The 20,845-nt window shown below is 39.3% G+C and overlaps 1 protein-coding gene across 3 annotated transcripts in view; it reads right to left on the bottom strand.

Annotated features, from left to right (window-relative positions):
• fubp3 (far upstream element binding protein 3) overlaps positions 1–20,845 on the bottom strand; it is an 83,954-nt gene that overhangs the window by 26,920 nt on the left and 36,189 nt on the right. For 2 of the 3 annotated variants that reach the window (XM_033048951.1, XM_033048953.1), the window contains exons 3-12: positions 18,644–18,674; positions 16,939–16,988; positions 16,582–16,653; positions 15,245–15,302; positions 13,667–13,832; positions 12,562–12,660; positions 9,798–9,896; positions 8,677–8,779; positions 7,625–7,725; positions 6,008–6,152 (exon numbers count right to left, since the gene is read on the bottom strand). In XM_033048951.1, coding sequence (XP_032904842.1) covers positions 6,008–6,152; positions 7,625–7,725; positions 8,677–8,779; positions 9,798–9,896; positions 12,562–12,660; positions 13,667–13,832; positions 15,245–15,302; positions 16,582–16,653; positions 16,939–16,988; positions 18,644–18,674 — 924 coding nt within the window. The remainder of the gene's footprint in view (positions 1–6,007; positions 6,153–7,624; positions 7,726–8,676; positions 8,780–9,797; positions 9,897–12,561; positions 12,661–13,666; positions 13,833–15,244; positions 15,303–16,581; positions 16,654–16,938; positions 16,989–18,643; positions 18,675–20,845) is intronic. The other variant, XM_033048952.1, reaches the window with a different exon arrangement.

Genomic DNA, 20,845 nt, shown 5'->3' with positions numbered 1-20,845 from the left:
TTTGTGAAAATCATTGGGTCTGCTGGACTCTCTCCTGGGTAAAATCTCGTGGGTCCTAATTCCTTTTTGTACCAGTTAGTTAGTTAGCAGATCTGGTGATGCGTAAATTTATCTGTCTTGGAGAAAATAGAAAAGTAGTTGTGTTTTTTTTTTAAATGGTCAAAATGGGAAATGGAAGTATATGGAGAGACCTTGGTTTCCATGTACACGAATCATGTTGGGTTAATAAACGGGTACAAAAAGGAAAAAAGGACAGCAGACAATGTTCAATCCTTAACCAAATCTCAAAAGAAGTTTTACTGCCATCACAGAAGTCCATGCTAAGACCACACTTGTTTAGAGTACTGTAAGCTTACATGCTCTTACTCAAGGATGGTTAATTTTATCCGAGAGAGAGTACAGCAGACCCAATGATTTTCACGCGAGGAAAAAATGAGTAGATTAGGCTTACATTCTTTTTTTATCAACAAAAATCTTCTAGGACTTGGCAAGTTGAATGTTTCCACTTAAAGGTCACAGTCTCAGAATAAGTAGCATGTCAATTAGGTATTAGATGAGAAATTTCATTTCTCAACGAGTGGTAAATCATTGAAGGGTTATAGACACTGTTGCTGAACATGTTCAAGATAGATTTTTGGAAATTATGGAAGTCAAAGCATCCAAAGTGCTGAAATGCGATCAGCCAGTCTAACTTAACAGCACAGAGCACTCCAAGGGGCCAATTCTCCTGCTGCTGCTTTTGTGCTCAAAAACACAAAACTCAATCTCAAGCAAGAAGTCACCAATGTGAGAAGCTTTTTCAAAAACCTTTCAAATATAAGATATGGGCATTGCTGGTGTTTATTACCCATCCCAATTTGCCTCTGCAGCACTGTTCCATATATAATGCAAGCGAGAAGACTACAGCATCTTGACCTGATCAAGACAGCTTAATTGAAACAAATGTCCTGCCTCTTTAGTTAATAATTAAACACATCAAGTTTACTAATCTGATCAAATCCTAACTTGATCCCCAAGAATCTCTTTAGCTGTAGACAGCAATTTGATCTTTATTGTAGAAATATTATTGAAAACCTTTATCTCACCACATAGTTAAAATTTCAGGTTACATTTCTTTTTTTTAAAAATCTGTCGAGTAGGAGATGGAAGAGAGCGGAAAAGGAATTGAAATTAAAGGCAAAATAATTCATATAATTTGATATCTAGCCCTTGGAATATGACAAACAATGTCCCTTCATGGAAACAAACTTTCATTGAAAATATTAACCACCTAAATTGTTTGTTAAACATTAAGCGGGAAATTAGAGTGAATATCATGACAAAACACAGAATTCACAGTAGACAACTAGAGCGACCATAATGGGAGTAAAAAGCAAACTGTTTAAGAATATGTTAGACTAAGACAGCATTTATTATATGTAATTAAAGAATGATGAGCAATTATGTGACCAGAACGAGCCAACATGTTAACAATTCATGAGACAAAAATCAGGTCAGGACATTTGACTTATACCAACAATTGTAAAGGCCAAGCAAAAATCTCAATGAACAATGGTGCTAACTTTATAAATGTAGTCGGGTGCAAATTTGACAACTGTTCAAAAGTTAGCAGACTGGATGAAGCTGGAGACACTTAAGCAATCCAAAGCATCAAATTGGAGCAGCTAACAACCACAGCAATTAAAACACAAAGGGCTAAAGGTTAATTTTTTTTTACATTTACACCATTGCAAAAGATTAACCTCTAACTTTGCACTGAGGAAACCAATATTCCGACAATTAAATGCATGTTTAAAACAATTTTCTAACTATTGCTAAATTGATAAGAAAGTTACAAGGATTTCTCTCCAAGAATTCTTACCCTCCCCCGAACAGTTACAGTGCATTTAAATTGCACCCCTTTTGTAATGTTGTTGGAAACCAAGAACAGTACCTGTTAAACATATGGAAACCTAGAAACTTTTACAAAAAAAGGCTATTCCCCTACAAAATCAATTAAAGCATGGCCTTCCTAAATGTAGCCAATTTACGCCTTCCCTTCACAGCTTTATTCATTGAACAATCTGAGCTCAAAGCCTTTTCAAACTTGCACGCTGATTAAAATCTAATGTTTATGTCCTAACATCAATTACATCTCTTGTGTGTGCTTGCTCTGGCTGCTTCACTTACTCAATTTCTCGCCCCCACCCCCTCTCCAACGTCTCTAAAGGGATGCCCTTGGTGGTTAATGCGCCCACTGGGGGAGGTCACTCACAAGACGCTTGGTGGCCAGTCACAGACACGTTCAACAGTCAGTCTATTCTTCCGCCTGACAGGGATGCAATGTGAAACCGACTGCAATGGTACTTGATGAAAATTGTAAAGCAATTAATCAAATCACTAAAAAGACAGCAATGACACTGCCCAGCACTGGAGAATTATCCATCAATTTTTTTTTATCATGGTAATATGGCGAAGAGAAGTAACGATTTATCTTCCAGCTCCTGCCTTCACCCAACATAGAAAGCACTTGACGTTTCTATTGCCTCCATGCCTTTTCAGGATTCTTTCAGCTGGTCAGAGCCACTGAAAAGGCAATGCCGGACATCAACTTTAGAGACTGGGAGATAGAGTGATCCTGAAAAGACCCATGAAACATTGGTTATGCAGTCGGATTTCAATTGCAGTCTGTCCAAAGAAGGACAAGGGTAGGGGGTGGGGGTGGGGCTGGGGGTTGTTGGAGAGAGGAGAGATTCACACAAGATCATGAACCGAAACCTCAACCACCAACAATTAATGTCACATTAGCTTCAGTATATTGTAAGTCACATTAAGCTAAAGATGTGAACAATGAGGCACTGGGTTTTCAAAGCGTGTGCTTCTGCACTGGCCCTGTTCTCACAACCACTATATAGTCAAATGAACTGGTCTTTTTTTATGTGGGTTTTGTAGGGTGGAGGGGAGGTGGGGGGAAAGAGAACCAATTTTGGGCGACTGGAGTCACGTTTCATCTTAAAAACAGCTCCATTCAGCCATCACTAGTTTAGTTAAAACAGGTCAAGGGTTGTGTCAGAAATTTAAGCCACTTCATTATTCTCTTCATGAAAATGTAAAGGAGTCCTGCAAAGTTTAACTCTCCAAAAGAACAAACAGGCTTCAAAGATTTCTCAGACTTTACAAAGGAGAAATATGCCTTTCATATTTCTAAGTCTTTTGGACACTTTCTTTGCTTTTTGCTGTAAATCAGAAAACTAATTCAATCATTGATAATAAAAGTTGAACATTTTAGAGAGCTAATGCATTTGGCACCTAAAGGCAGTAAAGATCTGGTAAGGATAGCACATTGGGCATTTCCTGACATTAAGAGAATAAAACCGGTTGTTGAACAAAAATGGATACCTATTAAGCACCAGTTTAATTTTCAAATTACTGCATCAGTTTTGGCTGGAACTCAACTGGTGATTTTATTCTGTTTTGTGAACTAGTCATTCAGTACACAATATGCACTTGTTCACAATTCGCAATGGATTTCCATTTCATAAAACCTTAAACCCCAAGAAGCCGTTTCAAATGCATTCTCACCAGGCTCATTTAGACAATTGATAACCAGTGCTTTTATTGTGGACAAAAAGGTGTCAGTATGCATATTGCTCCTTGCTCTGGCGTCTTAGGCGAATCGTCGCCCCATAAGCTGCTTAAGCTGTTTAAGGACTCGACCGCCTAATTGAATTAATGGTTATTTTAAACGTTTTTTTATAATTTAAAATTGAAGAACATACATTTAAAAAATTTTTGAAACTCTAGTTTTAGCATTTTAGAGGTATTGGTACACCATAAAAGTACCATCACAAAAAAAAACACTTGATAATTTTCAAAGCGAGAATCATTTTTAACTAATCTGCAGTGGTATTTAGGTTTAGGTTTATGAGTCAGGTGTACAAATGTATAGTGAAAAGTTTTGCTTTGCATGCTAATCAAAAAAGATACTATACATAAATACATTAAAATCAAACTCAAGAACAATAGGCAGAGTGAAGGAGATGATACTGAGCGCAGAATATAGTTCTCAGCATTATCGCGCACCAGTTCCATGGACAAAGTCCAGTGTCCGCAATGGGGTAGAATTGAATCGGACAGGATTACTCCTTTGCTTTAAAAATTCTGTTTACTTCTTTGCTGTGCTGACATGATTTGGAAATGATTTACCTTCTGGCCCTTGCCTTCATTTAGCATGAACTTGACATTTCTGTTGCCCTATTACCTTTCAGAACACACTTTAGGATTAAACAGCTATGTATTTCTACTTTCAACAAAATAAGTTGCATTTATACTGCTTTACAATGAAGAAATCTTTATGCCTGTTATGCGAACACTGTTCAATGCCTGCAATGAGGGAGGTTGGAAAGTTGGGACTGTACCCGTGATAACTGAGGGGAAGAAGCTGTAACTGAATCTGGTGGAAGAAGCTTTCAAGCTTCTGTCTTTCCGCCCCATTTTTTCTTTTAATCTTCAGGAGTGGAATGGACTGGGGGTGGAAGGATCCTTAGCTGGCAATCCATATTTATTACTCATCCCTAACTGCTCGTGAATTGGTGGTGGTGAACCACCTTTTTGTTCCATTGCAATACCCCTCGTGAAGGTGCTCCCACAGTGGTGTTGGTTAGGGACTTGCTGAATGTAGATGCAGAGCTCAAGATCCAGTGATGTATTTCCAATTCAGGACGATATGCAACATGGAGCGACAACCTGAAGGTGATGTTCAGATGGACCTACTATCCTTGTTTTGGTAGCAGGCGTCTTGGGTTTGGAAGGTGTTATTAGAGTAGCCTTGGCAAATAAATGCAAAACATTTTGTAAATGGTATAGACTGCAGACACCACGTGCGACTGGTGGAAAGGCACTAATGGTTAGAGTGGATGGGATATTAACCAAGTGGGCTGCTCTTTTTAAGGTTGCATGAGCTTCTGAGCATTGCTAAAGTATGAGTCACACTCTTGACAGGGCTTGTATGTGCACAGGCTTCAGGGATATCACTTGCAAACTTCAAATCCAGGAAACTTCATTAAGGAACAAGGAACTGCAGATGCTGGATTACAAACAAAAGATTCAAAGTCTTGGGGTAACTCAGCGGGTCAGAAAGCATTTCTGGAGAACATGGATAGGTAATGTTCCAAGGACCTCTTTAGACTAAAAGGCCCGGACACAAAACGTTATATTTCTGGGAAACAGAATAACATTCCCAAATACAATTTGACCATACAAGAACTTTCACTCAAAAGTTTTCCCTCAGTGATGGCCTTAAATAAAATGGCAATATTTTAACTTCACTCCTAACAATGATACTTCAGCAGCTCAAAGGCAATCTCAATGGCATGCCTTGAATACATCAAGAGATGAGATAACATTTCTTCATGTTAACATGGATGGTGAATCTGTGGAAATCTTAGCCACGAGGCTGTGGAGGCCATCAGTGGATATCTTTTAATGCAGAGATGGATAGATTCTTGATTAGTACAGGTGTCAGAGATTATGGGGAGAAGGCAGGAGAATGGGGTTGTGAGGAAGAGATAGATCAGCCATGATTGAAAGGTGGAGTAGAGTTGATGGGCCAAATGGCCTAATTCTGCTCCTATCACTTCTGCCATTCAAAATGGACACTGGGCATAATTGGAAAAAAAGCTTCATACTTGTCAGACGCTTCTGAGATTTGATCAGTACCCTTAAGCTACTTGTAGAACTATCTATGAAAATGCATTAGGGTTTCCAACTAACATGTCCTGACCATGAACAGATGCCAATGCAAGTGGTCTGCGCTATTTACAAAATGCTCTGCATTTATTTACCAAGGCTGCTCCTGCAACAGTGGTAATTCACTGGAATTAAAAGGAATGACAGATCCCTTCTCAAAAATAGCACTAAATGCTTTGACTTATTTGGATTTCCTACAGTAAAACACTTCCATTGTTACACAGTCATCACCAGTGCAGTGCGAAGCTTCGTGTTAAATTATTCAGTTAAATTGTCATACCTCTTCCAATTACTAAGCCACATTTATCAGCGGGTATTGTGTACGTTATCTCCTGCAATCCACCTGGAGGTCCCACATTCCAGTCACTACGACCCCTACCCCGTCCTCTTCCAGGACCACCAAAGCCAGATTGACCATCTCTCTCCTGGAAGAACGAGAAGGTATTAAACAGAGCAGTGCAGAAATATACAAAGGTTTGTCAATACTTGCATCCCAATACCAAATAGCCAAAAATAAAAAGCATTACACAAAAAAAATAAGCGGACTCCTTATCTTCGGGTGGACGGTTAGTTTAATGTAACTTTACAAGAATCTACTCAGAGTTAGCATAGTTTAATTTAGTGTAGAAAAAAATCATGGAGCTGTGCAAGGACACTCCATCTAATGGAATTAAACTAGTATTGCAAGGTGTCAATTTACAGGTCCAATAAGATTTCCAACATTTTAGTGGACCCTACTATGTCCATTAGAATTCACCATGATTTAATAAACTACTCAGACCTGATAAGCAAATAGAAATGGGGCAGAGCATCTTTCTTCTTTACCAACATTTTACCGATATTCGAGTCTGCAGTACTGCAAGATCGAACAAGCAATCCAGATCATGAGGTTTACAGGACAGGAAATCATGTCATAATTCAGTCCCAATTTTTGAGTTGTATATTTTGTCCTTCAATGCATTTAATGCTATTCATCAATACAAAATATTGAAAAAATTGAGATGATCTGGTTGAAACATAGGGATTAGTGTATCTAATCCTCACTGAGGCTTAGAAAAAGTACATGAATTTATTTATTAATTTTTATCCTATTAACTGTAATCACCATTAAAACAAAATATGCCGAAAACTGCCATGGCAACTAGATTAGTTTGCCTATGTTATTTGATACAAATGAGGGAAAATCCTGTGGGTAATGCATGCATGGACCCCAGTACCTTTAGTGCAATCAATCAAGGTGCAGGGAAAAGACAATAATTGATGCAAAATTAGACAAAGCAGGAATTGAATAAGAATAACAATGAACAGATATGCTGCAACATGATTTGCAAACATATTCTTGCTTAAACCATCTCATTTGATTAGAACATAGAATAGTAAAGCACAGGAACAGTCTCCGCAGCCTACAACATGTGTGCTGAACATGATGCCAAGACCAAATCTTTTCTGCCAGCACAATCCATATCCAGGTGCCCAACCAATGCCACTAACGTATCTGCCTCAACTGCCGCCCCCCACAGCGCATTCCAGGAATTTACAACCCTTTGTGAAAGAAAAAAAAAAAACTTGCCATGTACATCCCCTTTAATCTTTGCTCACCACCTTAACACTGTGCCCTCTAGTATTTGAATTTTCCATCCTGGGAAAAAGGTTCTGACGATTCAAATCCATCTGATTATAGGACGTATCTCTCATTTCTTGAAACAGTGCTGATCATAGAAACCACTAGCATAAGGCACTAACTCTGAAAATAAGTTATTTTAAAGTTGCCAATCTTTTATGCTGTTCATTAACCTTTTTCGTAGAAAGTACTGATCTAACGAGCAGAAATGAATAGAAATTCCCACCCTGTTTTTTTCTTTGCTTAATATTATAACTTGGGTCTTTGTTTCCTCACCTGGGCAGTGTGAATAAGTTCATTAATCATATGAGCAGCATGTTGACACCTATCTGGAGGTCCCATCACCTGAGCAATTCTGTCTGGCATAACACCGTCGTCTAGAAAAAGAAACAAGATGGTGAGAGATGCACAGTAAGACGCGGTGCCCTTACAAACACATGGGCTGGATGAAATATCATTAAAGGATAGAATCGTGCTTTTACTGAGCAAGAATAACATATACTTTAGCTTAATGAACAGCATCTTTTAATCTGCATTAAAAAAAATAAACACAAGACTCAACAAAATGTGCTACCTCAATTTTCTTGCAAAGCAACAGATCTAAGGTTCTCCCATTAATAAAGACACTGGCCAGTATAACAGATTATTTTTTATTCATTCAAGTGACGTGGGGTTTGCAGGATGAGCATTACATTGTCGATTCCCAACTGCCTTTAAGGCGGTGAATTGCCTTCTTAGATCGATGCAGTCCTTGAGGTGTAGGTATATCCATGATGTTGCAAGGGTAGGTTTGGACCCACCTTTGGCAAAGGAATGACGATACATTTCCAAATCACAATGACTCTTAGCGAAGGCTGATCCGGAGGGTTGGATCATATGGGATCCAGAACAAATTAGCCAACTGGATATAAAATGACCAGAAGGTAAGAAACACTAAAATTGGTTGTATGGTGACAGTGAAGGTTATCTACACTTACAATGGGATCTTGGGGCCAATGGGCTGAGGAATGACAGGTGGAGTTTACTTCAGGTAAGTGTAAAGTGTTGGATTTTGTAACAGTGCTGAGGAAACAGAGAGATAGGTGTGCAGGTACATGGTTCCATAAATGTGGTGACACAGCTGGACAGAGAAAAGACAAGAGTTGACACACCTGCCTTCATCAAGATATTGAGTAGAGGAGTTGGGATGTCATAATAATGAAGGAATTGAGAATCCTCACCGATCCAGATAATATAACAAATCTACAATGAGAGTAGCGCTAAATTTTAAAATGAACAGACTTCTTTGGAAAACTGACTCACTGTCAGTCCAATCCATACTTCCTCACCTGGTTTAAACTGAATTCTGACACCAGCATCATTTTGAATCTTTTTTATCATTTCACCATTTCTTCCTATTACGATACCAACAGCAAACCTAGGTACAGCAACCTAGGAGAAAGGACAAAGTCTTAATTCAATATGCACCTAAATACACAATAACACCCAAGCCCAATTCTGTCTCAATGCCTTCTTGCAGAATGGGCGACTGTTTGGGTTCACATGGAGTTGTATTAAATTTCCATTACCCTTTTCAAGCTGCCAAATAGGTGCTGGTGACCAGGGCTCAGGTTAGAGACTAGGATTTACATCAAGTGCCTCTCGATTTGGATAATTTAATTATAATGCTGAAAAGACATTGTGGAATTCACAATATTTGGCTAATAGACAAAAAACATTAAAAATTCAACAACTCTTAAGTCTTTATTAATAGGATCTGGACCATCTTTGGGGCAGCTTAGACGTGCAGCTGGTAAAGCTGCTGCCTTCCAGCACTGGAAACCAGGTTCAATCCAGACCTCAGATGCTATCTGCGTGGAGTTTGCATGTTCGCCCTGTGGGTTTCCTCCAAATGCTCTGGTTTCCTCCTACATCCCATAGACATGCGGGTTTGTAGGTTAATTGACCTCTATATTGGCGGTAGTGTATAGGGAATGGATAGGAACCTGGGATGACATAGACCTTGTATGAACAGGTGATCAAAGATTGGCATGGACTAGGTGTGCCGAAAGGCCTATTTCATGGCAGTTTCTTTCAATCAATTCAATCCCCATCTTGTAGCGTATTTAAATTCATATGGGTCAGGACAATCCAGTGCTTTTTCCTGAAATGATCAAAATTGACAGGTACTTGGAGAAATTAATCCTTTTCACTGCTGCCCACAGACAGATACGTCCATGGCAATAAACCAGGAGCAAGTGCAGTGGGTTTAACCAGGCATTTCAAGACATGAATGAATTTACCAACATGCAAAATCATAGTCATGTCAATATTTAAAGAGCTTTCATAATGGGATATCCAGTACACAAGTTTCATGGTGTATGATACAATCTAAATGCAGTGAAATGAAAGAATACTGAAATCTGTCATAAACCTTGTAACGTAAATTCACAATTAAAGCAGTACTTACATCTATACTATTTCCACCCAATCTGGAGCCAAATTCATTCCGCCTGAAATCACCTTGATCTTTATCTCTAATTATTTCCAAGACCATCTCTTTAGCTTGCTGAATGTGCGGCAGTAAGGGAAGGCAGGGAGATTAAAAGATAGCGTTATTATTGGAGGACAAATCATTTGCCCATATACTTTGCATGCTGAAAAATCCACTCAGAGCAAACATCCATTGTAAAGTATGACACGATGGCATAAAAATGAAACATTGCATCAATATTAAATAACAGAAATTCAAAGCTACGAGGAGTCTACATTTGTACTGCAAGTACAGCATTCTCTTTATGTGTAGGAAAGAACTGCAGATGCTGGTTTAAATGGAAGGCAGACACAATATGCTGGAGCAGCATCTCTGGGGGGAAGAAATGGGTGACATTTCGGGTCGAGACCCTTCTTCAGACTGATGTCAGGGGAGGGGACGGGACAGAGATAGAATGTAGTCGGAGACACAGGCATGATATTCACCTCCAGAACAAAAGTAGGAAGTATTGGCCAGGGGTTCAGGGGGCTCCTGTATTTTCAATAAATTGAAAGTGATTCCCAAGCTTTCTGCTGGTAGTTTACATAACAGAAGCTTAGACATTTTCTAACACATAACCAGTAAAATAACCTCCAAAAGATAAATATTTCATGAAATAAATGACTTCATACAGCTAAAAAAAATCTTTACAAAAAATGTTACCCGAAATGTCTCTTTGCCTAGCACTGTGTGCAAACAGCACAGAAAAGGCGATTTTGGCCGTAGCCATCTTCAGTAAGGGAAGCTGGCCGGTGATTGGCCGCAATGCCTCTTGGAGACTGCATCTGATTGGCTGCCGAGTGACCGGCGCATTATGTGATTGGACACAACGCCCTTGGAGACAGCAGCTAATTGGACGGGAGGAGACCGATTTGTTGATTGTATGGGAATTTTAAGGGAAGCTGGTCGGTGACTGGACGCAACCCCCTTAGAGACAGCGGTTGATTGGTCGCCAAATAATCGGGCACAAAAAATTGACAAATAGGAAAACAAAAAAATCGGGATTCCGATTTAAATCGGAAGAATAGCATGCCTGGAGACAGTAAGATTAGTGGGACAACTGGGAAGGGGAGTGGATGGAGAGAGAAAGCAAGGGCTATCTGAAGTTAGAGAAGTCAATGTTCATACAGCTGGGTATTTTGACAGTCGGTTGAAAGAGAGGAAAATGGGATCATGTCAGATAGAGTTAAGGTCTGAATCAGTCTGAATCGGGGTTTCAGCCCGAAACATTGCCTATTTCTTTTGCTCCATAGATGCTGCCGCACCCGCTGAGTTTCTCCAGCATTTTTGTCTACCACAAATAGAGTTAAAGAAGCACCAGCACAAAGAGACGGGCAAAATAGGACGTTTCTCTGCTGTAAACCAAGATCTTAAAATGATTTAATAGGATGCAGGTTCTGTACCCAAGGCAATCAATTATCCATTCTTGAAGCACCTTTTTCTCACAATCACAATCATACTTTTTTGCCAAGTATATTTTGCAACATACGAGGAATTTGATTTGCCATACAGTCATACTAATAAAAAGCAACAGGGGAGGGGGCAGGGCAAAGATGTGTCAAGGACATTATGACCTTTTGTGTGAGTCTCTTTCAAAAAAAATACAGCATTATCTAAAGAGGGATTTAATCAAATTGACCTCACACAAGGGAAAATTATACATTTGAAATTCATGATGATTAACCTATGATGAGCATTTGTCAGCACTGGGCCTGTACTCGCTGGAGTTAAGAAGAATGAGGGGACGGGGACGGGAACATTGTCGAAACATACAGAATAGTGAAAGGCTTGGATAGAGTGGACGTGGAGAGTATGTGTCCACTGGTGGAAGAGTCTAGGACTAGAGGTCATAACCTCAGAATTAAAGAACGTTCTTTTAGGAAGGAGATGAGGAGAAATTTATTTTGTCAGGGGGTGGTGAATCTGTGGAATTCTTTGCCACAGAAGGTTGTGGAGGCCGTCAGTGGATATTTTTACGGCAGAGTTAGATAGATTCTTGATTTGTATGGGTGTCAGAGGTTATGGGGAGAAGGCAGGAGAGTGGGGTTAGGAGGGAGAGATAGATCAGCCATGATTGAATGGCGGAGTAGACGATGAGCTGAATTGCCTAATTCTACTCCTATCACTTATGATCTTATGCAACATTCACAAGGAAACCATGCTAAGAAAATCCCACGTCTATTTTCCTTGGCCCTTTAGCTCAAGACCAGCTTTTGAAAAGACATTCTATTCCATAACCTAGTAGGGTTCCTTTGGATGCAAGCATGGAAGAGTGCAAAGAAAAATCAGGAAAATAATTTAAGCAGATTATATTTTTGTGCTTGAAGTTATTTTTTCAAATGTTGAATATCTGTGGCCCAGCTTTTTTGGTGTATGTCAGATTATGTTTCAATTTTTAAAAATGCAAACTTATTTTTTCTATTCACAGTAAAGGTGAAATTATTTCTAATCTGCTAGAACCCAAATCAAAACTGTCAATTTGCCAAAGGCAAATATGGTGAAACAGCAGATTAAAAATGGCACTGGTGATGAAACTGAAATGACTATACGCCGAACACTTGTGCACAAGAGCTTTGGGATTCAATTAAGTAAACAATTTTAAAGCATGCCAAAGTGCAGTGGAACAAATTAAACTAAATCAAGTAGTCATGCACGAATCAGCTCTTTCACAGCCTCAGCTAGATACGAAGGTCCAACTCACTTGCACTTTGTAGGGATCGCCTGTAATCCTCAGTGGTTTATCTGCACCTGTGGGAAGTGGTCCATCCTGAATCATGATCATTTTTACACCAGTTCTCTCCTGGAAAAAAAAGCGTATTACTTCTACACACACGGGCCAAACATTCCTAACGTTTTCAGCATTACGATTATTCCTGCTACCAAGATACAGATGTTTCTCTGTCTTTCTGATGAGGGTTTGAAGCACTAAACGATAGAAATCCAATATTTTAAGGAATTATCAGAGTTAAACAGGTGGGGGACACTGCAACCCAAGTTCTGAAATAATGACACTTCATGCTTTGAAAGGTCAACTATTAGTAATTACTTCCACTGAGAGACAAGGATATCTTCAAATCAGCCAAAAACCAAGGCCAAGTCTACACTTAAATTTCCTCTGAAACTTCTAAATTTCACAATCCTTATTTGCACCGATGCAAAAAATCCACATCGGAAAAATGGTTTTCATTTCACAGCTTCGCCATGCACCAATAGTCAATTTTAAATTAACTATTTAAATTTAAATTTAAATTCAATTAAAAAGTCTGAAGAAGGGTTTCGGCCCGAAACGTTGCCTATTTCCTCCGCTCCATAGATGCTGCTGCAGCCGCTGAGTTTCTCCAGCTTTTTTGTGTAGTCAATTTTAAATCCTTTGAAGGAAGATAAAAGACTGCACAGTAAAGAAACAATTTTGCATACATTACCAAGCTAATCTAGTGAAATAATTTTAATGCCTGCAACAGCATGGAATGCTGAGTCATCATATAATTGTTATGTCTGCTTATAGGAGAAAATGCATTTTTTTTCCTTTTTATCAGGCTAACTTAGCATTGAAGAGTCAAACTTTCTCAGTCAAATTTTCTCAGATTTGAATTTTGATAAATGTTATTCTGAGATGTGTCACTTTACAAAATGGGCTTCACATGAATTTGTGACAGCATGCCAATGTGCCCTGTGCTAAATGTCTGGATGCAATTCAAAAGTCCGGCCACTCAATTGTTGGGCTAACAAGACTCTCAAATTGAGACATTGTTGTATTTGAAGATGCGATTAAAAATTAAGCCACCAAGTTGTCTCAGGTCTCTTACCTGCAGTTGTTTAATGGTTTCTCCTCCTTTCCCTATGACAAGGCCCACTTTGCTAGCTGGGATTTGTATTTCTTGTATAGCACTGTTAGAACTATCAATGTCATTGTGAAAGCCAGGTCCATTCCGACATCGATCCACAATCTGTCCTAAGAGTCTTTTTGCTTCTCTGATTTAAAAAAAAACAAAACAATAGTTACTGGCCAGTCTTGGTTGTATACAACTCTAGAATTAAAGCACGTCAACTTTTAATTATATTATGCAAAAATATTCAAAATATCAGATTGATCTAATTATTATAAGCATTTAGTTATGTTGCTACCTAGTTTCAAACAAATCTTCACAAATTCTTAAATAGGATGCATAAGAGAATTCAATACATGTCAGGCAGATACTTTCATGAACTCAATTTTATGGGATGGAATTGAGCTCTTGCTTTTGAACAAGACCAATATGAAGTTTGATTCTCAATTCCAATTATCCTAAAAACGAAGACTGAATGCAGCCTGGTGTTTTTAAATGTTATGGTCAAGGAGTAGCCACAAGATATTCATTGACGTAAATCTACACAATAACTGAAATCTTTATCATCCAGCGTGTAGGAATCTGAAGTGGAGAATGACTCACATAAAATAAGTCTCTGAACCACTGGTATATTTCCAGCTGTTTTTCTCAAATTATGCTAGAAACTAGCGGAAAATTGGGAGAGTGGAAAATTTTCCAAAGCAAAAACCTTGAAATGTGTTTAATTACACACTAGCTTTCTTCTAAAAATCAATACACTGCCCAACCAGGGATACCCTTGTTACCCTTATATCACGGATATTAGCACCAACAAGTTCTTTTGTGATGGCGCAGTTAAAAAGTTAAATATTATTTTCTTTTCCAGCACTGCAACACGTATGTTTATGAATTGTGCTCACAGGAAAAAAATTTGTTCACAAGGAAAAAAAGCACTGGTATCAACCATGTAACCACTTTGAACATTTGAACATTTTCCTGTATTGGAGTATTAGCCTGGTAAGGAGATCGATTGAGCTCTGCCTGCTCTTGGGATCTCACGATGCATGGTTCGGCAGTACAATAGCTGACCACCTTTTATTTTCTGTTTATATTTGGTTAATTATTGGTGAAACAATCTAGCAATGGGCATTTGCTTTCGTTTTTCAACAGTAGATAAACCTTCTAACCCTCACGGGTTAGCTTGTAACTGTGACTGTATGCACCACCGGTAGGGCATTCCGGCACCTTTACACCTTTAGAGTATATTAATTTAATGAAATGTTTGATTTTTAAAGTGTTGCTTTTATCCTTTTATTTAAAGTAGAAATTGATTGGTCCAAAATTAAAACAGACGGTGGGGGTACTCCACTTGGAAAAAAACTGTTAATAAATGTAGCTTCATTTTTAATTGATATGTGTACTGCAGAACATGATTAATTTGAACATTTTAACTTTTGATGACATAAATTTAAGAATGGATATAAAAAGGGGAGTGCACATGGAAGTACAAATTACATACCATCAACAATTATTTGACTATATCAAACAGTCAGGTGAAGAGAAGACAAAGATACTTACTCAATGCTCTCTGGGGAGCCTGTTAACGTGCAGGACCTCTCTGGAAGACCTCCGCTATCTTGGCAGGTGCAAAAAAAAGGTCCAACCAAACGAAAATTAGGGTTCCAATTACCATAGAATTGCTGCAGATCTACTTAAATGCTTTTGTACAGTAAACAAACATGTAAATGATGAGATGTGACTTTCTAAAATTAGATCAAAAATGAAAACGCTGCATCAAAGATTATTGGGGGAAATAAAAGCTCATGGCACAAGAATCAAAATACCGATGTGGACAGTGACGGAGATAGAAGACAGGCCACTAATAGGAAAGAGAAGGCATTTTCTGATGGTATAAGTGATACTCTGCTACTCCTGGAATCTCAACTTTGCCAATTTATACAAATGACTTAGATGAAGTTTGGTAGAAAAGTCTGTTGTGAAGAGGATCCAAGAGGCTACAAAGGGATACTAAATGAATGGGCAAAGATCTGACAAATGGGGCATAAGGTAGGAAAATGTCAAACCATCCACTTTGACAGGGAAAATATAATTTTCCGAATGAAGAACCTGCAGAGTTCTGAGATGCAGAGGAATCTGGATGTTTTAATACACGTCTCACAAAAGGCTAGTTTGCAAGTACAGCAAGTATTTAGAAAAGTTAACAATGTTAGCATTTGTTACAACAGGTAATCAATACAAAAGCAGAAAGGTTACTCTCCAATTATAAGGTAGTGGTGAGCACAGGTTTGAAGTATCTGGTCTCCTTATTTAAGGAGGAATGTTAATGTATTGTTAGTTCAGCAAAGGTGTATTAGACAAATATGTGAGAAAAGGCTGTCTTATGAGGAGAGGTTGGACAGGCTCTATTAGCACAGTGATTGGTGTAAATGGATGCTTTTTGGTCAGTTGAGTCTCAGAAGCCAAAGGGTCTGTTTCTATGCTGCCAAAATTTAGAAGAATGAGGGATATCTCGACTGAAGCACAAGGCCCTGAATGGTCTTGACACGGTGAGTGTGGAGAGGATGTCAGAGAATATAAAACTAAGGTTCTACATTTACAAATTAGGAATCTCCCATTTGTAAGCAAAATTAGGTGATTTTTTTCCAGCACTTGGAAAGAGTTCAGGTTGAATGTCTTTGGAACTCTGTTCAAGACTGGTTGTGGCCGAGTCCTTCAGTATATTTAACGTGAATGGTGACAGCTTCTTGAGAAGAAAAGATGACCAGTAGTCATGCAGAAATGTAGAGGTGAGGTTGTAAGGCGGCGATAACTTTGAAGAACAGAACAACTTGCAGGAGATAAATAGCCCTCCCATACTCCTAATCTGTATATTTATTTACTAAAAAAAAGCTTACCAGGTGCAATCTGTATTTTACAGCCAGATTCCATTTGTATTCGAGATATCTGTTCTCCTCCCCTGCCAATTACTGCAAAGAGTAGTAGCAATAATCCAAGTCAATAGGATGACAAGAACTTTAAAGCTAACTTAATGAAACTTCTACTTTCAATCATTATCTTGTCAAATGATACTTATAACTTCCAACTATGCAATATACAAGAGATTCCCATTCAAAATTAAAAAAAACTAGAGAATAAGTTAGTGCGACAGGATCATCAGCTATGCTTTACATAAAAAATGTATACCTGTGTTTGAATACAATTTATTGCATTTAATTAACAAACCATTTACACGACAAAAGTTTCATACTTACTGAATCCAACCATTTTATCAGGCACTTTATACTCTTCAGACATTATAGTCCTGAAAGAAGAATTTGACAAGTGGTGTTTACAAAATCAGAGGAGAATATTCTGGTTTATGTGCACACTTTTGTACCAATACAATGATCTCTCTTTGACAGGATTATACAGAGCCCTCCATAATGTTTGGGACAAATACCCATCATTTATTTATTTGCCTCTGTACTCCACAATTTGAGATTTGTAATAGGAAAAAAATCAAAAAATCACATGTTGTTAAAGTGCACATTGTCAGATTTTAATAAAGGACATTTTTATACATTTTGGTTTCACCATGTAGAAATTACAGCAGTGTTTATACATAGTCCCCCCATTTCAGGGCACCATAATGTTTGGGACACAGCGATGTCATGTAAATGAACGTAGTCATGTTTAGTATTTTGTTGCATATCCTTTGCTTGCAATGACCGCTTGAAGTCTGCGATTCATGGACATCACCAGTTGCTGGGTGTCTTCTCTGGTGATGCTCTGTCAGGCCTGTATTGCAGCCATCTTTAGCTTATGCTTGTTTTAAGGGCTAGTTCCCTTCAGTTTTATCTTCAGCATATAAAAGGCATGCTCAATTGGGTTCAGATCGGGTAATTGACTTGGCCACTCAAGAATTTACAATTTTTTAGCTTTGAAAAACTCCTTTGTTGCTTTAGCAGTATGTTTGGGATCACTGTCTTGCTGTAGAATGAACCGCCAGCCAATGAGTTTTGAGACATTTGTTTGAGTGAGCAGATAGGATGTGTCTATACACTTCAGAGTTCATTATGCTACTACCATCAGCAGTTGTATCATCAAAGAAACATTATGGAGGACACTGTATTTACATAGTTCAAGCATACGAAAACCAACCACTTCTAGAGCTGTTTAACTACTTTTTAAAAAAAAGTTAAGGCAACAATACAGTTCCTTCCTTCACAGTTTATAAGCACCCAACGCAAGTACAGCCTGTACATACAAACGGAGATCTGGAAGACCAGGAGGGTGGGCTTGCCTGTTGCTGCAAAGTGCAGATATCTGTTGATGTGCAGGAACTTGGTTTTATAGCGCATTTCCAATTTGAGTGTTATGAACAGTTCCCAGGATCAAAATCCTGCCCTAACATTGGCAGGAGCTGCCTTGTTCCAACCATCACCTGAGTTGGTTTTGGCAGCCCTGGGTATTGTTAATTGTGGTGAAGAGAGAAATCAGGCGTGCCTTCTCCCTTCCTAAGCACCCACCAGGTTTTTTCTGGTCAACTAAAGGACATTGTGTCCTTTTGTGTATTAACCAGAATCTGCAGTTCTTTGCTTCTACACTATATCTTCACTTTCTGGTAACAGCATGATATTATGAAACCTTTGATGGCAGCCACAAGCAAACATACAGTGCAAATATTATAAGCAGTACAACAAAGCACAAAGGTCAATACAAAAATCATACTGGAGGATCTTTTGATACAATTGTAAGCACACACTGTACCTCCATGTTAATTATGCATGCATTATGTATTGGCATGATACTGATTATGTAGTCACACATTCTACTAAGAATGTATACAATAAAAAAGCAAACCACAAAACAGGATCATTTATCTTAGCATCTGATAATTATTCTAGAGTACCTTTAAGATGTACAAACCAAAATGCATAAAGGCTAAAAAATAAATAATAATCACAACATGCTTACCTTTGATGCACCATTCCGAGTTGATTCACTACTGGAAAAAGAGAAAGTAGAGTTAGTCAGAAAGCACAAATAAACATCGGTCTCCATAGGTTGATTCACAACAGGTTCACACACACACAAGTGCCTTCCTCCTTAGACTTAAAATTCCTCCCTAAACTGAAGAAGGGTTTTGGCCCGAAACGTTGCCTATTTCCTTCGGTCCATAGATGCTGCTGCACCCGCTGAGTTTCTCTAGCATTTTTGTGTACCTTCGATTTACCAGCATCTGCAGTTCCTTCTTAAACACTATTAAAATACCTGCTTTGTTACTGGAAGGTGCAAGACTCACTGTCACCAGGAACTAAGTTGGTAGCTTGACGAAAGAAAACAAGGGCTGGAAGATTATTTGGAGGCTGTTTTTAACTGTTTAACTTGTTTTCTATGGCATAAATCAAGAATTTATTGAAATGTAGGAACATGAGAAATTTGCAGATAATTTGCAATTGCTTTCCCACAATTCCTACTTTTCAATGCAACAATCCTTCTCTTGGATTTATATAAATCAGGAACATAGTCAGCACTAAGTCACTCTAGTGTGGCTCCACTAAAGTCAATCAACTCAGCCACATATAATGCTTTGAAATCGTAAGTCACATTAGGTCAGGAACTCTTGCATCCACTCTGGTACTGTAGGTCCCGGAGTGGCTGGCAAGTTTATTTGGGATCTGCAGACTACCACAGATGGGGCAGATGAAAGGAGGGGTGGAAAAATTGTTGAGAATGCTGTGCACTATTTCTGCTACATTTATGCAGCCTCTGTATTCTCCAATCACAGATATGCACAGTATTTGGTGCCTTCTTGGACACACCCTCTCCTTTTTCAAGAAGATAGTGAGAATGCCCGTGGAATGTTTTCTTTATCCTGGAAGTCTCATGCACTGATGGAGCTCAAAGTTAATAAATTTATTTGGAGCTTGTTGTCAGGCATATAGTGGAGGCCTATCTATCGCATTAAGCTGCGAATGGATTGGGTTCCTCATTGCTGGGCAGACTGGCATTAGAGTGAATATAACCATTAGTTCTATTCCCATTAAGAGATTTGTAATATTTAGCAGGTAGTGTAGATGGTACTCGGGTTTTGAGGTCTGGTGTCCATGGCTTCTAAATAGTCAGCAAAGAACATTGCTACTTCAGTAGACTCTATCCCCTACTCCCAATTCCTCTGTCTACGCCACATTTGCACCCAGGATGAGGTGTTGCATACCAGGGCATCGGAGATGTCCTCATTCTTTAGGAAACGGGGGTTCCCCGCTTCCATTATAGATGAGGCTCTCACTAGGGTCTCCTTGATATCCCACTGCTCCGCTCTTGCTCCCTGTCTCCCCTTGTTCTCACCTTCCCACTATCAGCCGTCGCATACAGCATATAATCCTCCAACATTTTTGCCACCTCCAACGGAATCCCACTACTGGCCATATCTTCCCATCTTCACCCCTTTCTGCTTTCCGCAGAGATCGTTCCCTCCGAAACTCCCTGGTCAACTCGTCCCTTCCCACCCAAACCACCCCCTCCCCAGGTACTTTACCCTGCAACCGCAGGAGATGCAACACCTGTCCCTTTACCTCCCCCCTCGACTCCATCCAAGGACCCAAACAATCTTTCCAGGTGAGGCAGAGGTTCACTTGCACCTCCTCCAACCTCATCTACTGTATCCACTGTTCTGGGTGTCAACTTCTCAACATCGGTGATACCAAGCGCAGGCTCGGCTATCGTTGCGCTGAACACCTTCGCTGTCCGTCTTAACCCATCTGATCTCCCGGTGGCTCAGCACTTCAACTCCCCCTCCCATTCTGCCCTGAGCCTCCTCCATTGTCAGAGTGAGGCCCAGCACCTCATATTTCGCTCGGGTAGTTTACACCCCAGCGGTATGAACATTGACTTCTCTAACTTCAGATAGCCCTTGCTTTCCCTCTCTATCCCCTCCCCCTTCCCAGTTCTCCCACTAGTCTTACTGTCTCAACTACATTCTATCTTTGTCCCGCCCCCTCCCCTGACATCAGTCTGAAGAAGGGTCTCGACCCGAAATGCCACCCATTCCTTCTCTCCAGAGATGCTGCCCGACCCGCTGAGTTACTCCAGCATTTTGTGCCTACCATTGCTACTTCAGTGATGAGCTTCATGCTAGGTGTGAGGTTGGAACATTTCTTCATTCAGCTAAAGTCT

This window comes from Amblyraja radiata, chromosome 32, assembly GCF_010909765.2.
Source record: "Amblyraja radiata isolate CabotCenter1 chromosome 32, sAmbRad1.1.pri, whole genome shotgun sequence".
NCBI classification, from domain to species: Eukaryota; Metazoa; Chordata; class Chondrichthyes; order Rajiformes; family Rajidae; genus Amblyraja; species Amblyraja radiata.
The sequence above is the reverse complement of the archived record's forward strand: the minus strand, read 5'-3'. Positions and strand labels throughout refer to the sequence as shown.